The sequence below is a fragment of the Podarcis melisellensis genome (assembly GCF_964234715.1).
Source record: "Podarcis melisellensis genome assembly, chromosome: 2".
NCBI classification, from domain to species: domain Eukaryota; kingdom Metazoa; phylum Chordata; class Lepidosauria; order Squamata; family Lacertidae; genus Podarcis; species Podarcis melisellensis.
The window spans coordinates 7,862,416-7,881,423 of NC_138529.1; the positions used below are offsets into that span (position 1 = coordinate 7,862,416).

At 44.4% G+C, this 19,008-nt stretch overlaps 1 protein-coding gene across 1 annotated transcript; it reads left to right on the forward strand.

The window, feature by feature from the left end:
* The first annotated feature begins 936 nt into the window (after positions 1 to 936).
* Positions 937 to 16,569, forward strand: LOC309362781 (keratin, type II cytoskeletal 7-like). The gene is made up of 9 exons (XM_081898613.1): positions 937 to 1,759; positions 6,429 to 6,640; positions 8,538 to 8,598; positions 9,340 to 9,435; positions 10,497 to 10,661; positions 12,487 to 12,612; positions 14,125 to 14,345; positions 14,847 to 14,875; positions 15,000 to 16,569. The coding sequence occupies exons 1-9, from the start codon at positions 1,004 to 1,006 to the stop codon at positions 15,596 to 15,598; spliced, it is 2,265 nt and encodes a 754-aa protein (XP_081754739.1). The 5' UTR covers positions 937 to 1,003; the 3' UTR covers positions 15,599 to 16,569.
* Positions 16,570 to 19,008: the final 2,439 nt, after the last annotated feature.

Sequence of the window (19,008 nt, forward strand, 5' to 3'; positions counted from 1 at the left end):
CTGGACTCTTTAATCCATGGACAAGGAATCTGACTACAGTTCCCATCATCCCTGACTACTGCCCCTGCTGGCTGATGGAAGTTGGAGTCCAACAACATCTGGAGGGCAACAAACTCCCCACCTCTATTTTAGGTCATGCCTATTTTAGCCAGCATCCCTTTACTGCTATTAGCAAGTTCCTTATTTCATGGGATAGATACAACTAGGTGTGTACAAAACGTCCCTGACTCCCCCCCCCCCAAAAAAATTCTCTCAACATTCTTATATGCCAGACGTTTTGCTTAACATAGGAGCCTCAAAATGCACTTCCAGCTTTGCTTTAGGCAAAAGTCTGCTAGCAAGACAGACCCTTTTGGAAGTCCCCCTCCCAGAGAAATCCCATATCTTACGGAACTTTTTCTGTCTTTGGTGATTTCTGATTAAGGAGGTACCCCTCAAATTCATTTCAGATTCCCCTTTGAGCAAAATGCTGGTGGCAACTCGGAATGCAATCTCCCCCATGTCTGTCCTTCTATCTGGTTGGAGGATGGTAATCCTGGAAAAATTGCTCATTAACAATAATGGTATGTTCCCTGACATAATTAAACATAAAAAGGGATGAAGCTGCAAGTGAAACGCACCTGTAAACAAGCCACTTGAAGTATTTTGCTGAAAGATAATTACACATTGAGGAAGCAGATTAATTAAAGTAAAGCACAAAGGCCGCTGAGAAGAAAGCTTGCAAGCAAAGCAAGTTTTTTTAATTTCACACTATTTCATATATGATAAGTGTTTGCTCTGGAGCAGAGGCTGCACTAAAAGGAACTTTTTCTGGCTGCTAGGCAAACCAAACCCATGCTGTTTCATTTAATTTTTTTGCACCCCATGCAGCTCTTGAGCCATATATAAGAGAGGAGCTCCTGATTTCATATCAAAGGGATTCTCTGTACTTCGCCCTCTGCTCTTCCTTCGTCCCATTGCTTCACTTATAGTACCAGCTTGCTTCACTTTTCAAAAAGCTACCATGAACATATGTGGTGGTCCTCGATACCTTGGTGGACGAAGGGGCTTCTCCTCTGTTTCTGTCACTGGTGGCCTGGGTGGTGGTCGAGGCAGCTGTGCTCCTATGTGCCAGCCAGTTGCAAGGACGCAGGGAGCTGGTGGCTACTCCAGCGTGAGCCTGAATAACTTTGGTGGTGGAGGTCGAAGGATTGCTTGTGGTCAGGGCTATGGAGGACAAATCTATGGTGGCATTGGTGGTATGGGTATGGGTGGTCAAGGCATGGGCATGGGTGGACAAGGCATGGTTATGGGTGGTCAAGGCATGGGCATGGGTGGACAAGGCATGGTTATGGGTGGTCAAGGCATGGGCATGGGTGGACAAGGCATGGTTATGGGTGGTCAAGGCATGGGCATGGGTGGACAAGGCATGGTTATGGGTGGTCAAGGCATAGGTATGGGTGGTCAAGGGATAGGTATGGGTGGTCAAGGCATGGGCATGGGTGGTCAAGGCATGGGCGGTCAAGGCATGGGCATGGGCGGTCAAGGCATGGGCATGGGTGGTCAAGGGTGTCAGGGTGGCTTTGCAGGTTATGGTAGGATGGGAGGTTTGGGTGGTGGCATGCCATGCAGAGGTGAAGGGATCCGAGGTGTCTCGATGGATGAACGCCTCTTGAAGCCACTTTCGGTTGGAGTTGATCCAGAGGAGCAGAAAGCACGGACACATGAGAAAGAGGAGATGAAGACCTTGAACAACCAGTTTGCCTGCTTCATCGATAAGGTAAGAGCTTGGCCATCCAATGGGTTTTCTCTCCAAGGCATTTTTTAAATGAAGAGAAGAGAGCCAGCGTGGTGTGGTGGCTAAGAATGGTGGACTCGTAATCTGGTGAACCGCGTTTGCTTCCCCGCTCCTCCACATGCAGCTGCTGGGTGACCTTGGGCTAGTCACACTTCTCTGAAGTCTCCCAGCCTCACTCACCTCACAGAGTGTTTGTTGTGGGAGAGAGAGGGAAAGGAGAATGTTAGCCGCTTTGAGACTCTTTAAGGGGAGTGAAGGGATGCAGGTGGCGCTGTGGGTAAAACCTCAGCGCCTAGGACTTGCTGATCGCATGGTCGGCGGTTCAAATCCCCGTGGCGGGGTGTGCTCCTGTCATTCGGTCCCAGCGCCTGCCAACCTAGCAGTTCGAAAGCACCCCCGGGTGCAAGTAGATAAATAGGGACCGCTTACCAGCGGGAAGGTAAACAGCATTCCGTGTGCTGCGCTGGCTCGCCAGATGCAGCTTGTCACACTGGCCACGTGACCCGGAAGTGTCTGCGGACGGCGCTGGCTCTCGGCCTCTTGAGTGAGATGAGCGCACAACCCTAGAGTCTGGCAAGACTGGCCCATACGGGCAGGGGTACCTTTACCTTTTTACCTTAAGGGGAGTGAAAGGCGGGATATCAAGACCAAAAGCTGCTGCTGCTTCTTCTTCATCTCCTCCTCCTCCTCCTTTCTTCTTCAGGAGGACCCCAACCTCCTTTAGCTGTAGTTCATTCCGCCTTTGTTCCTTTCCCTTTCCTCCTCTTTTGGGTTTCTGCCATGGTGCTCCCTAGTCCTAGAAGTACCCTCCAATCACATCTATTTATCATTGGCGCTGTGGGTTAAAGCCTTAGTGCCTAGGACTTGCCAATCGAAAGGTCGGCGGTTCGAATCCCTGCGGCGGGGTGCGCTCCCGCTGCTTGGTCCCAGCGCCTGCCAACCTAGCAGTTCGAAAGCACCTCCGGGTGCAAGTAGATAAATAGGGACCGCTTACCAGCGGGAAGGTAAACAGCGTTTCCGTGTGCGGCTCTGGCTCGCCAGATGCAGCTTTGTCACGCTGGCCACGTGACCCGGAAGTGTCTCTGGACAGCGCTGGCCCCTGGCCTCTTAAGTGAGATGGGCGCACAACCCCAGAGTCTGGCAAGACTGGCCCGTACGGGCAGGGGTACCTTTACCTTTACCTTTACACACTGGTTAAAATCCTACCATGAAATCTACTTCTTAAAAGCCTTTCCTGAAACTATGCATTTAGCGCATATATAAACCACTTTAGGGTGTAAAGGACCCACTGCATTATTTCAGCAAAACTTTACAACAGACTTGTTATAAAGATTATGCTCCTATTGCAGAAGAGGAGTTGGGGAGGGAGGCTAAGAGATAGTAGCTTATTTAGGGTGGCATGCACATCGTACATTTAAAGTGCATTCTCCTGACCCCTGGGAAGTCTCATGGGGTCTGTAGTTTGTTCAGGGTGTTGGGAATTGTAACAATGTGATGGGTAAACTACAAACCCCAGGATTATTGGCGGTGGGGGGGGAGTCTTTAAATGTATGGTGTGTACACAGCCTAAAAGACAACATTTGAGCCATGAGCTTCTTGGTTCAAAGTTCTCTTCCTAATTCGCTAAAGTAGCCCTGCAATGCTTTCCATTTGCTCCGTTTTCCTGACATGCTACTTTGTATGTCAAATCCAACACAGATTTGGTTCCTTCCCTCCTGCTTTGTTTTGTCCATCTTACATCTGTTGTAAAAACCTCTGGTTCTTAGGGGAGCTTCTCATTCCAGTTTCAACTCATGGAGTGAAGAAATGAAATGGCATTGTTTTTCCAGGAGAATGTATTTGGCCTCATTTTGGACAAACTGGATAGCCTATATTTTCCCATAAAAATGTTGCAAGTATCATGGAGGAAAGGCAATTGGTTATTATTATTTTTAAACACACATACACAAATTGCCTTGGGTGAGACTGGAAGGTAGAGTGAAAATGCAAACGTAAGTTGCAAGACCTGTTTGAAAAAAATATTACTTGCAACAAAATTCATTTTAGTTCTGTACTCACACAGTTACTAAGACTTCTGGGTAGTGGAAGAAACTTCAGATTGCATGCAAGTAAAATGATATCCTGAATCACTGCAACCTGGTTTGTTGTAGGGTAGTTTAGGAGAAGTTATATTTCATTCAGGAAATAAATGCATAGCATTTAACATTACAGACTTGCAGTCTGGTTCTATTAGATTCAGGAGACTATTTCCAGCACAGGAGAAAAAGAAATGGGAGGTTCTAAAGCTACTAGTTTCTCCTTCATCCTTCAGATTATTTTTAGCCAACTACTTCCACCCCTTTTCTTTTTCTTGTCTGCTGGAAATCTCATACGTTTAGTACAATCCATATGCAATGCATTGAATGCTGCATTCTTATTTTCTGCATGGAAAATAAGTTCCCTGAAAAACTAAAAAATTGAATTCCAATTCATTTGTTACTTATGGATAAAAGGGTGCTTAAGAACCAGTCCCATACCCACAAGAGCATTCCTTCATTCAAACAAACACCAGGGAGCTTTGTATCAGGGGAATCAGTTTATGGTTTGTTTCTGAACTGTTATAGAAAGAGAACCTCTGGAAAAGGTGGGAGGGTCTTATCTTTGGTGCCCACCCCAAGTGAATTAAGAGCATCAAAGAACCTTCTGGAACAGAGATGTCATTGGATTCCAACTCCCATCAGCCCCAGACAGCATGTTCAAAAAAGACCCTCCATGTGTCCCTATATTCCAGGGGTGCCCCTGATTAGAGATGCCCTCCCAGTTTCTGATTTGATCCTGGAATGTCCCAATTTTCCTTAGGATGCCCCTATTTTCATTGGAGAAATGTTGGAGGGTGTGGTAGGATGTCCCTAATTTAACTGGAGAAATGTTGAAGGTATAGTGTTATCCAACCCCTGAGCCGTCTGAAGGCAATCCTGTATAGGGAAGTTTTTATTTAATGTTTTTATGTATGTTGGAAGCTGCTCAGAGTGGCTGGGGCAACCCAATAGGACATGTGGGGTATAAATAGTAAATTTATCATTATAGAATGGGACGTCCCTATTTTCATTGGATAAATGCTGGAGGGTATGCCAAAGGTCAGGGAAGATGGGAGCTTTAGTCCACCAATATCTGGAGGGCCACAGGTTCCCCATGCCTGATATCAACTTCTAACTTTCATTCATAGCTCAGCCAGTACAGCATTTGACTTTTTATCTCAGGGTCTTGGGTTTGAGCCCCACATTGGGCAAAAGATTCCTGAATTGCAGGGGGTTGGACTAGATGACCCCTGGGGTCCCTTCCAACTCTGCAATTCTCTCATTCTATGATTCTATAATTCCCAGAAGGGAGTGGGTGACTATATTGCTCAACACATAAGTTAATTGGCAATAAAGGTTTGTTTGTACTTAGTTTTGAGGTCTATGACTAAACTGCACTGAAGTATTATTAAAAGAGGGTTTGTTTGTCTTGGGTTTTGTTTTTGTTTTTTTAAAAAAACACAATGCAAAATGAGGTAGTAGACCAAGGTGACAGAATGCAGGAAGTTACCTCTTCAGACCATGGGTGGTGCGGGGCGATGGCGTTTGAAGCATGTAACCCCTTCATTCATTTGGGTTGGTCAGTTGGTAGAGATAAGTCACCATTGACTGTTCAGATCGTACCACCCCCAAACTTGCATAAACCCTATTCCTGATTTGGCTACTAAATTCTTGAAACCCATTGTCTGACAATCTGCATTTCATTATCTCAAACAGAGGATTTTCTGATAAGCAATACAAGGAATCTAGTGTGATTCCTATCTGTTTAATTTTGTTCTCCATCCCTCTTAATCATCCTGATTATTGGTATTCAGCTAACATGGCCACAACAAGAATATTAGGTCCATATCTGTAGTGCAGCCACAGCTAAAAGTTATATGTTAGGAACGAAACTTTTGTTTCTAAAAGTACTTGGTTTGTTTCTAGACATAAATCAGCATAGGGAACACAATCTGATACACCAAAGAATTTTCGGAGGAAAACTGAAGTCTTTCAGTAGCCTGGTTGAAGGCATTTAACCAAACTGGGATAACATATAGTAAGCTACTGAGCTATAGCCTACCCATAAGATTTTAGGCCTTGCAATTTGATCTGCACTGGGGCGAGGTTTCATTTTGGATTGTTGCCGGAAAAGCATGAACAAGAAAGTGTGTTCTCACCTCTGAATTGTGCTATGTAATACACAGCAAGAAATTAGGTCTTGTTGGGAGGCCTGCCAGAATGGGAAGTATAACTGGGAGGCAGTGGAAGACAGGAGTGCCTGGCGTGCTCTGGTCCATGGGGTCACAAAGAGGCAGAAGAAGAAGAATAAGAGTTTGGATTTGGTATCCCGCTTTATCACTACCCTAAGGAGTCTCAAAGCAGCTAACAATCTTCTTTTCCCTTCCTCCCTCACAACAAACACTCTGGGAGGTGAGTGGGGCTGAGAGACTTTAGAGGAGTGTGACTGGCCCAAGGTCACCCAGCAGCTGCATGTGAAGGAGCAGGGAAGCGAACCCGGTTCACCAGATTACGAGTCTACCGCTCTTAACCACTACACCACACTGGCTCTCAGACAACTAAACGACTAAATAACAACAACATATTCCTTTCAGGTCCGATCCCTAGAGCAGCAGAATAAGGTGCTTGCAACCAAGTGGGAGCTTCTGCACCAGTGTGTCCAACCTGCAAGGAAAAACCTTGAAGGCTACTATGAGAATTTCCTGGCCGCACTTAAGAAGCAGCTAGAATGCCTCTTGAGTGAGAGACAGAAACTGCAACATGAACAGAAGAACATGCAGGAACTGGTAGAGGACTACAGGTCAAAGTAAGTAAACTCATTCACTAGGGTGTGGCGTGCCGCACTGCTGTGTCAGGAGACAATGACAAGTGTGGCGGGAAAGTGTGGTGGGAAAATTCAAGGACAATCAAAGAAGCATTTAAACATTTCAGTGCAGTATAATGTAGTACAGGCATGTCCAACAGGTCAATCGCAATCTACTGGCTGATCACGGTGCTCCCCTGGTCGATCATGGTCGATCTGTGGACCGTGGACCCCCAGCAATGTACCCCCCCCAAATGTACCCACCTTGATGTAATGTACCCCCCCCCCGAAAATGGGTCAGGCATCCAGTTGTCTTATACTATGAGTAGATCATAGTCTCTTGAGAGTTGGATGTGCCTGGTGTAGTATAATTTTATTTTATTTTTATTTCTTTGCAGAATATAGATAGATATCTTTTCAAAATGAAGCACTGCTAGGAGTTGTTTTGTTTTCCAATGTGTTTCTCATCAATAAAATTTGTTGTGGCATGAACAATTTTTTATTCTGAAAATCTGGCCCTGAGAAAAAGGTTTGAGAACCACTGCACTAGATGAAAGTTTTGCAGCCTGCCTAACTCCTCACCCAGGAGTAGAGGGGCCACTTTAATTCTCCTCCTCCTCCTCCTCCTCCTCCTCCTCCTCCTTCTTTTGGAAAAAAAAAGTTTCTATTCCAATTTCCCCTTCTACACATTGGGAGAAAGCCAACTAAGTCACACTCAGAGTAGCCCCATTGAAATCAATGGACTTAATTTATTTCATCTGCTTTATGCAGATGATATCACCCATTAATTTGATATCACCCATTAATCCGCATAGCTGCTTTTCAAGATAAGATTGTTTGATACTGAAGGGCTCATATACATTGCCATTTGAATCTGTAGCCATCTCTAGAGATGGGGAAGAACAATTAAAGGCAAACTTACTCATTTGCACTTTCTGAAAAAGTGCATGAAGGGAAACCCAGCCATCCTTCAAAATTGTCTGAATTATGCAGTGCAGTTCTCCAACCAAGCAATGTGTACAAAAATGCATGTACTAGGGTAATATGTGAATAAAATGCATATATTTGTGATAATAACATACAAAATGCATTATATAAGGGAAGTTTGTTTTGCAAAAATGTGTATGTTAAGCACAGTTGCCTACAAAAAAGTGAATAAATTGAGAAGATTGAATTTTTAAAAAATCAGCTGGTTTTCGTTCACTACCAATGTTCCATCCTCTGTGCTGCTCAATTATTGCTATTTCGTTCTTCAGATCCCATGATCCCATCATTCTTTCATGAGACTAGGTAGCCAATCAGATTTGACTACACAATGACATCAGTGTGGATAAATGAAGCCAATTCAGAGTGAGGCCAATATATCTTTATATCAGTCATGTGGGTGATTCTAGGCAACTGGATGACTGATTGCCCTCACTCTGGAGTGGTAAACACTTTCATGCAATCTCTGGAAAATTAGCCAACGGGGGAATCTTCCAGAACTGCCAAAGTTGTTTAAGAAAATCACTCCCAATTTTGTTTTTGCTTTAGTGCAGGGGTCAGCAACCTAAGGCCCATGGGCCAGAAGTGGCCCATGGAGGTCTTCTGACCAGCCCACAAGCTGCCCCCGAACCAAGCTGCCTGCCCGCCCACTGCGCTAAACCAGCGCAGCGCTGTATGGGGACTCGCTTCCGGGGCGCCGAAAATTGCGTCTGCAATTGCACACGCAATCTGGCCAACAGAGGGATCTCCGCGGGATCGATCCGTCCCAGGCAGGATAAACCTTGCTGACCTCTTCCTTAGTGTAAACACTCCTTTCTTGGGTCCCACTGATGGTTCTTGCAAAGCAGGTTTTCTGTTAAATTCTTCCAACAGTAAGAGCAAACCCTAAGTGTTTCCCCCTTCTCTCTCAAAACAGATATGAAGAGGAAGTCAATAGGCGCACATCAGCAGAAAATGAATTTGTGGTGCTCAAAAAGGTAAGAAGTTGTGGCCTGGAAAATATTAATTACATACATACAGTCTAACTACCACAGAGCACCTGGAACTGTGCATGTGATACCTTGCCCACAAACCTACCCTATATGCACCTCAGTTATTTATTTATTTTTATAATTTTTTTATTGAATTTTCTAACATCTCTGTTCATACCACATAACACATCACGTATTTTATCTTATTGAACTTCCCTCAACTCCTCTGACAATCATCCATAATTAATTTTCTATCCTCGCATTCCTTAATTATAGTATCGCCTATCAATAAAATATTTTATACTCATTTACATTCATGCAATATTCCTTATTTTTTCCACAAAGCTTCTTTAAAGCACACTAGCGTTGTGTGTTCCTCACATACAGTTTTCAAATATTCTCTAAATTTTCCCCAGTCCTCTAAAAACTTGTGGTCTCTTTGAAGTCTGATTTTCCCAGTTAATTTGTCCAGTTCTATATGCACCTCAGTTAAAGCAGATACTCTGCACACACACAGCAGGAAACGATGCCTGGAGATATTTCTGCTTTCTGGAATCATGAAAATGCCAATTCCAAGATACAAAGAACAGAATTATTTTTAGCTTTATTAAATTCAATACTACCAGTCCTTCCTTCCTTCCTTCCTTCCTTCCTTCCTTCCTTCCTTCCTTCCTTCCTTCCTTCCTTCCTTCCTTCCTTCCTTCCTTCCTTTCATGTTTTTTGTGTGTGTTTTCCTTCTCTCTCCAGGATGTTGACAGCGTATTCCTCACCAAAGAAGAACTAGAATCCAAAGTAGATGTGTTGGCACAAGAGTTGGAAGTCCTGAGATGTGTCTTTGCAGAGGTACGATTTAATATGAACCATGTGAGAAGCTTGTCCCTCAAGAAATAGGAACTTATTATTTGGACATCTTATACAAAATGGGATTTAGGTATGCTTGGTCACCCCCCACAACTGCTACACAGGCTCACTGAAGGTGCCTGAGGCAAGCCACCATGTCAGACTCAGTTCAGTTTCCCCAAATGTAAAAAGGGAGTCACAAAGTCCCACGCCATTATTCACCTCTGTGGAATCTCCTGTTTGGAGCTTTGTAAGGATGCGGGTGGTGCTGTGGTCTAAACCACAGAGCCTAGGGCTTGCCGATCAGAAGGTTGGCAGTTCGAATCCCCGCGACGGGGTGAGCTCCTGTTGCTTGGTCCCTGCTCCTGCGAACCTAGCAGTTCGAAAGCACGTCAAAGTGCAAGTAGATAAATAGGTACCGCTCTGGAGGGAAGGTAAGCGGCGTTTCCGTGTGCTGCTCTGGTTCACCAGAAGCGGCTTAGTCATGCTGGCCACATGACCCGGAAGCTGTCTGTGGACAAACGCTTGCTCCCTCGGCCTATAGATTGAGATGAGCGCTGCAACCTCAGAGTCATCCACGACTGGACCTAATGGTCATGGGTACCTTTACGTTTTAAGGAACAACTGAAGGGAAGAGGAAACTCTTGTTTATGTGTTTATGTATGTACTGTATGCATCGGAGCTTGAGCCATGTTGCATAAGATGGTAGAAATGAAAACAAAAACAGGGAAGGGGGCATATTTATTTGAATGGATGGAGGTTGCTTCCTACAAATTCAGTTTATTCCCACCATACTCAATGGGAATGTCTCCATTTGCTTAAATGTTTACATTTTAATATTGGGTAGAAGTTATTCCCTACAAATGTCTCTTTGAGGACAGCTTGGGAGCATCTGTTGTTATTGCGATCCAGCACATTTTTACAGAATTTGTCTTAATAAGAGCAATTTGAAAAGCCCAGTAAGTAGTCCAACTCATTTGTTTGACCAAATTAGGAGCGTGATGTTTAAAAGGGAAAGGTTAGCCATGTGCAATCTTACAGTGAGACCATATCATGTTCTGCAGGAGTTGGCTCAGTTTGACCACCAGATTGGCGACACCTCGGTGGTTCTGAAAATGGACAACACACGAGACTTGGACATGGACCTCATCCTTAAAAATGTAGAAGCCTGGTATCAGAATATTGCTCATACCAGCAAACAAGAAGCTGAAGCTTTTTACCACAACAAGGTGAGTCAGAGTATCAGAATTAATCCCCATTTAGAGTTCTCTGCAGATGATCAGTATTTAGCTCAACAAGAATACAGCTGCCCCTTTATTCATACTATAATGTATGGTCAGGGTACCATTTCAGCCCAAGGAAACATTGTGATGTTGGAATGTGCAACTTGGAATGTGGCTACACAAGTGCTTGACTTGAACATCAGCACTCAGGTAGCAAGGCAGAGACCCTTCTTTCATGTACCAGACTGCAGATTGTTCAGCAGCAATGATCTTTCCACCCTGTAGCAAACCTATTGACTCTGAAGCATATGTTGATTTTTAAAATAATTGATTATGGAGTTGATGATGACTGAAACTATTGTGGAAGATCGTTTAGAGATCTATGTGCACAATGTAGATCAGGGGTCGGCAACCTAAGGCCCATGGGCCAGAAGCAGCCCACGGAGGCAATTTAACCAGCCCATGAGCCATCCCTGAACTGAGCTGCCCGCTCAGCGAGTAATAATATGCTGCACTTAATCGGCACAGCAAGGCATGGGGACTCCCTTCCACGGCTCCGGAAATCACTTTTGTGCATGCCCAGATGCAGGAAATCATGTCTGCACATGCCCAGGTGCCCAAAATAGCTTTTGCACAGGCATGATTTTCGGTGTCTGGGAATGCACAGAAGCAATTTCCGGCACCGTGGACATGCGCAGACACGATTTTCGGCATCATGCTACGGCGGCCCAGCCCATGGAGGATCTCCGTGGGAGTGATCTGGCCCATGCATGGTAAGCCTTGCCGACCCCTGCTCTAGGTAGTGGTCCTTTGCTCTAGGTCAAAACTAGAGGCATTTTGGCCACACACACACACAAGTTGTAACATAATGCAGCCTAGAATTAAAGTGTGATCCTAATAAAGATCTTAAAATTCAGTGCATCTTATTCCCTTAAAAATGCACTTTGGACTGTGCTTGGCTAAGTTATGTCATTATCTTTTAAGAGTTATACCGCAAACATCATTATAGTAGACATCATACATAAATTCCCAATACAGTGGTGCCTCGCAAGACGAAATTAATTCGTTCCACGAGTTGTTTCGTCTTGCAATTTTTTCGTCTTGCAGAGCGCGGATTTGCTGGGTATTAACGGCCTTAAGAAAAAAGAAGCAAACTCACAAGACGTTTTCGTCTTGCGAAGCAAGCCCATAGGGGAAATCGTCTTGCGAAGCAACGCAAAAAATGAAAAACCCTTTCGTCTTGCGCATTTTTCGTCTTGCAAGGCATTCGTCTTGCGAGGTACCACTGTAATGGGCTGTGCCAATAGAATCCACCATTTCAAATTCAAGACTTGCCCGCATGTACACAAAGTGCACAATTCAGATTTATTTGAGTGCTAACACCTGCACTCATTTTTATCCCCTGGATTAAAGATCAAAGTTGTGGGTGGTATCCAGCAAAGTACTCTCTCTAGCACAAGGACCTTTGGCTGTGCAATGGAACTTCCCTCCATCTCCTCTCCCTGTGCCCCACTCCACACCACACTAAATCCACTCTGGAGTTTCCCCCAGGCCTCCAGATCAGATTTTGGGAGAGTGCAAGGGCATGCAGGGAGAGGGACAGGAAGTTCAGTTGTACAAGCAGAAATTCTTGTACTGGTGGAAGTAATTAACTGGATACTCCATTGTGTATATATAAATAAAAATGTGCATGTTTCAATAAGTGCACAGTTATCGGCCTTTTTCAGCAAATGCATTATAGGAGATAAAGCACTGGTTTCTTACCTTGACACTTCAGCAGCTATTCAGGTGGTGCTGATTCCCAGAAGTAACTGTGTTTTCCTTGCACTAGATTGCAGAAATGCAGAACCATCGGGGCAAATTCAACGAAGAGCTTAAATGCAACCAGCATGAGATCACAGAGCTGAACAGAGTGATCCAGAGGCTGCATAGCGATACTGACAATGCAAAGAAGCAGGTAGAGCAAGTCTTGTTTTAGCCTCAGCAGATGAACTTGTCTTCCTGTAATGGCAATGGTGCTGATCACAAGCTACCCATAGACAAAGGCCTAATAAAGTAGTTCCCCAACTGTGAGAATGGTTGGAGGGTGTGCTGCAGGAAAGAACCCAGATATAGCAACATTCTGCCCTCCCTCCCTCCCTCCCTTCCTTCCTTCCTTCCTTCCTTCCTTCCTTCCTTCCTTCCTTCCTTCCTTCCACTTGCCTCTGCTGGGAATGATGATTTTGCTGTGCCTCAGTATTGGATACAATAATAAGATCATTTGATTATTACTGAGGCAGAGGAGGAGCAGATTGACCAACTCTCAAAAAAGTTGGGTGGTGTGAGGCTGCATAGCAATAGTGGAACGTTTGCCTTGCTTGCAGCAGCTCCTGGGTTCAATCCCCTGAATATACAGACAGGGCTGAAAAATGTTCCTGTCTGCATTGCCACTGCCACAGTAGAGCATACTGAGCTAGATGGAGCAATGGTCTGACTTGGTATAAGGCATGACCAATGGACTCTTCTGGTGGCTTTGATCTTTTGGTCATAAGGCATCAGATACTGTCAACTATGAAATGCTAGCACTGGCAACTATCAAAGATGGTTACATCTGAAATGCCCATTGCAAATGAACTATTAAATATTTAAACCCCGTCACATGCTAGCCATTCATATACTCTAAATTTCCAATGGCTGAAATCAAACCTCAAAGTTAAATCTCCAAGATATACAGTTGTACCTTGGATCTCGAACGGCTTAGTTGCCAAACGTTTAGCCTCCTGAACAAACGGAAACTGGAAGTGAGTGTTCCGATTTTCGAACTTTTCTTGGAGGTCGAATGTCCAGCAGGGCTTACGCAGCTTCTGATTGGCTTCAGGAGCTTCCTGCAGCCAATCAGAAGCTGTGCTTTGGTTTCCAAACATTTTGGAAGTCAAACGGACTTCTTGAATGGTTTCTATTTGACTTCCAAGGTATGACTGTAAACCACATATCATTGAATGACATCATTACAGATTGTCTAATAATATGATATATGAGTGTTCAGGGGATATTTGAAGGATATTTGCTGAGGAGAATTCAGAAAGCCATCTCAACCATATCCATGACTACCTATTGAAAAGGATGATGAGAAGAGCCTTTGAGAATAATCACATAGCCCTTTCCTATTCTTTGCACTGGCAAGGTCTGTAAAAGACAAGCTGCAGCAGCAGAGAGGAAAGCCAGTGCTTGCTTCTACTACTTCAGGGGTAGGGAAACAGTGGCCCTCTTGATGTTGTTGGACTTCACCACCCCTGACCATTGGCTATGCTGGCTGAGCCTGGTGAGATTTGGAGTCCAACAATGTCTGAAGGGCCGCAGGTTCCCTATCCCTGCCCTCATTCATCAGCACTGCAAGAAGCCACGGAGATCCCATTTTCTTCTGCTTTTAGCTTTATCTTGAGTATCTTCCCGACAAACCATTAATTTTTATTCTTTTCCCCATTCCCAGGTTGCAAGCCTGCAGTCAGCTATCTGCGATGCTGAGCAGCGTGGTGACATTGCCCTCAAAGATGCACGGAGCAAGCATGTTGAACTGCAGACAGCCTACCAGCAGGCTAAAGATAAATTAGCTTGCCTGCTTCGTGATTATCAAGAGCTGCTAAACACCAAGCTGGCTTTGGATATTGAGATTGCTACTTATAAAGCAATGTTGGAAGGAGAAGAGAACAGGTGGGGTGCCGTTTTGAATATATACATATAATTGAATTTATATGTTTTTTGGGTTCTAGCTACCATTTGCCCCGGGCAGCATGGGCAATGATTATGGAGGGTGGAAGTTGCAGACCCACAGCATATGGAGGACCATAGGTAGGGATATGGGAAAAGCTTGTTTCAGGTCACATTCAAAGTTGCATCTGCCAATTTTCCACTTTCCAAAACAGTGTGTGTAAAGAATCACAGCCATCCTGCAAAATCCGCACTTCACTGCCTTTTGTGATGCAGTTTTCCAGCCAAGTAATCAGTGCAAAAATGCACATATTGGGGTAAAGAGTGCATGAAAAGGCATGTAGACTGGGGATGGGGCCCTCTGTTAGATTCTCCACCACCAAGACTGGCCCCCTGAGTCTTCCTTTTTCGTCTTCAAAATATGGCAATCGTACAAAAACGCCATATGTAAGCCACCTTCAGTTGTAAAATAATGAATACATTTTGTTTCTCTGTACCTAACAGGATATGCACAGGGAACCCTGTCAGCGTTGGTGAGTATATTCAACATTCGCCTCATCAAAAAAATTAATATCAACAGCTTGTTCGCTTGTTTGTTTGGATTTGTAAATCTATCAGCAAAATAACAGAACCTGTTTTCTTGGTCTTCCTTGACAGCTATGGTGAGTGGCGGCTTCCCGGTTGGCGAATGTGCACCTGGAGCTGGAATGGCCTTTGGAGCTGCTGTAGGAAGAGGCGTAGAACACGGAGTTGGCGCCTACGGCGGCGTTGGGGACGGGTTCAGCTCTGGAAGTGCAGGATGCGTCCACACAATGGGCTCCCGAACTGCAGCTGGCTCAGTAGGCAGAGCGGCCGGTGTTGGTTATGGGATTGGACATAGCGCTGGAGTAGGAGCTGGAGGAGGGTTCAGTTCCAGAAGCGGAGGCTACGCTTCGAGCATTACTACCACTAAGCACGAGGTGACCTCTGGGGGTGGCAGGCACAGCTCAGGCATTTCTACAGAAGGGAGTTGTGGGGGTGGCCACCACGGTGGGATCCACCACGCAGTAGGGGGAGCCGGAGGAATTAGCTCCTCTGGGAGTGGGGGCTATGGGGTTGGAGTGCAGAACTTGGCTGCTGGGGGAGCTTATGGCTCCGGGTCTGGTGGAGGCATGCTATCAGCTATATATGGCGGTTCTCGAGGGGACTGCACCACCGGTGTTAGAAATGTGCATGTAACATCCGTCAGTTCTTCATCCAGAAAATGCCTCCACTGAAACCCAGCTGTTGGGAAGAAATGAAGCCCGCCTGTAGACAGCTGCACGAATCATTCAATTTGTGGCCAGTGGCAGCCATGTGCTAAAGTAACAGCCCTGCCCAACATACGATCTCTAGCAGAGAAGTTTCTGATTTCTTGTGGATTGCTGTAGCTTGAGTTCAATGGCTCGGTAGCTATCTTTGGGAATTATTTTGGCTATGCAAGCAATCTCCCTCCATGGTTTCTCCTTTTCCCCCTTTTCACCCCCTGGGTTTTTGTTGCACAGGCTAAATTAGGACTCACTACATTTGGATTCAGAAATCCACCTCCCCCTCCTTGTTCTAGCAAAGCATTTCAGAAGGGGAAGCAATGGCTTCACCGTCCGATATGAGATTGCAAAGTAGCATTTCTCTTTCCAGTTGCGTTGCACAGGAATGACATTTAGCTATATGCATATTTTACTCAGTTGGTTTTTGTTGACCCTGCTTTGCATGGATGCTCTCAGCATACCAGAACTCTCCCCTTGATATAAATTACAGTATTGTTGCAACTAGACCTGCAACAGATGTGGGTGCTTCGAGGTCAAATTAATCCAAAATTGTTAGCAGCCAAATTGGAGGGTTGGGGGAAGTGACGGTGTGTGGTGTGTTTACCTGCAGTTAACTTGTGCATCAGTACCCTGGTTTTGGTGACAAGAATTGTATTTCAACCTTCCTAAAAGCTGTTTATTAATTCAAAGAATACATCAAGAAATCTTCAGAATTATTCTGTGAAATTCTGTTTCAGCTCTACTTGCAATAAAAATTAGTAACAATTAAGCACTTTTATATGTTTTACCCACACTTCAATGCATGCATAGCTATTTCATTTAATGACTGGTTCAAAACATCTTGTGCTGTCTGTATCTACACAGTTGTAACATCACTGCCTACACTTTGCTTCTTGTCAAGAACTCCAAACCCTCGTCTGCATTTTAAATAAACTGCATGCATGCACCTGGCATCTGTCTTACATAAGTGTTTTCCATTCTTCCCTCTCTCTGAGAAAACAACAACATGTAACTAAACTTATATATGCTAATACAGGCCCTCTCTTGAGACAGGTATTTTGCTGCAATGTGCTTTGCAACACTTTATTGATGCAATAATAGTTCATCATTGGTGGATTTATTCTGCTTCAATTAGTCTGTATTGCAATGCTTCGCCAGTGCTACCACATAACTGCTATTTGCAGGAGCTACAGTGCTACAGGGACAAGGGTGGCGCTGTGGTCTAAACCACTGAGCCTTGGGCTTGCCGATCAGAAGGTCAGCGGTTTGAATCCCCGTGACGGGGTGAGTTCCCATTGCTCGGTCCAAGCTCCTGCCAACCTAGCAGTTCGAAAGCACCTCAAAGTGCAAGTAGATAAATAGGTACCGCTCCGGCGGGAAGGTAAACGGTGTTTCTGTACACTGCTCTGGTTTGCCAGAAGCAGCTTAGTCATGCTGGCCCCATGACCCAGAAAAACTGTCTGCAGACAAATGTTGGCTCCCTCGGCCAGTAAAGCGAGATGAGTGCTGCAACCCCAGAGTCGTTTGCGACTGGACTTAACTGTCAGGAATCCTTTACCTTTACCTTTTTTTACAGTGCAACAAAATGGAGACAAAAAATAAACTGGAACAGGATTTCAGCAGAAAGTAATGGGATAGGCACACACTGGAAATGGAGCAATATGGCCATTCCAGAACTTTTGCAGCAGCAAGTAATATCAAAAGTGGGGTCACCCATGACCACCCCAATAGCATAATGAGCTCAAATAATAAAAAATGAACAACAAAAAGGGTGTCTGGAGAGGTCCATAGTTGCTTGGATGAGGCTTGGTCTACAAATACAGAAGAATTAGCCTGTCTTGAGATGATAAAATCCTACCCAATACCTTAGTGGGGTGGAGGCAAAGATCCTAAATTCTGAGGCTGCTTTGGGAGATATACTGGGATACAAACTGCATACATAAAGGAAAAGGTTGGCCAAAAGAATTGTCAGTGGGTTTTCTGTTTGTCTGTGAAATATTCTTAAACTTCATAACGCAAACCCAATAGGTGTAAAACAGAAAATGGAGACATCTTCTAAAATGGCCCAAAAGAAAATCCACCGACAGCCACTTTCTTTGAGCTATGCCCTGTGATGAGGTGTGCTTAGAAGGAACTACTTTGCTTGATCTCCCTGGCTTGGGTACTTGTACTTATCCCATGAAATTACAGTGGCCGTTGATCATGATTAATAGTAACCACAGCAACAAAATAGGTGGATGAACTTTCTCTCCCCCCCACCCCCGGAAATTGCTTCATGTAAGTATTTCTTTGAAGCATCCAGAAATGGATCCCAAAAGACCAGGTGGACTGGATGGACTGTTACAATGTTGAAATGCTATATAACTTATGGCAGGCAGATTTCCTTGCCAAGCTTTTAGATACGCAGTTGTAGCAGAAGAAGCATCAGATATGCCAGTTGCAATGTGGCTAGTGGTTTTCATCTGTAGAACCTTTCTAATGCAACCACCAGCACATACTGGTTCTGGCTTTTCCTAGAATAAAAAGGTCAAAGCAAGACTGAACAACAGTTAAGCTGGACAATACCCACCTTCTCAACCCAAGCATGTACACATTGTTCAATTTGAATTTATTATCTTTTTTATAATAATTTTTATTAAAGATTTTACGTTACAAAAAATAAAAAAACCAGAAAAAAGAAAAAATATCCAACAAAAATTGTTAAAAACAATCCTTCTTTCCATCTCCTTAATTTTCATTTACTTGTTTCTCGGACCTCCTCATACCACCCTTTTTTGTATTCCAAATCAAATTATTAATTCAACAATTTTACAATATCTCTGTAGATAATCTTTAAATTTCTTCCAATCTTCCTCCACTGACTCTTCTCCCTGGTCTCGAATCCTGCCGGTCATTTCCACCAATTCCATATAGTCCATCACTTTCATCTGCCATTCTTCCAAAGTGGGTAGATCTTGTGTCTTCCAATGTTTTGCGATAAGTATTCTTGCTGCTGTTGTGGCATACATAAAGAAAGTTCTATCCTTCTTTAACACCGATTGGTCAACAATTTGAATTTATTATCACCATCATGCTACTAAAGTTGGCTGGGACAACTTGCTACAAGAACACTACTGATAACCCACCAAGCCAAATACACAGCCCTTGAGCCATGTTAAAGTGCTTGACAACCCCCCTAGTTTTGCTGTCTGGAATAGCAAGAACAGACTTACAAAGTCCCTGGGGTCCTACCCCACATTGCTGATTGGCTTAGTAGACTGCCACTTATGAAGTCCTCCTCTAATGGTTTAGGGCCATCACTCTGTGGCTGAACACATTATTTGCACGCCAAGGTTCCAAATTCAGCCCCTGTCATTTCCGCCTAAAGGATTAGGTAGAGG

What these genes read in the sequence shown, in the direction of transcription:
- LOC309362781 (XM_081898613.1), top strand. Translation starts at nt 1,004, where the DNA reads ATGAACATATGTGGTGGTCCTCGATACCTTGGTGGACGAAGGGGCTTC. An exon ending in TGAGATGTGTCTTTGCAGAG is followed by an intron (nt 9,436 to 10,496) that starts GTACGATTTAAT and finishes CATGTTCTGCAG; the next exon opens with GAGTTGGCTCAGTTTGACCA. An exon ending in AAGCTTTTTACCACAACAAG is followed by an intron (nt 10,662 to 12,486) that starts GTGAGTCAGAGT and finishes TCCTTGCACTAG; the next exon opens with ATTGCAGAAATGCAGAACCA.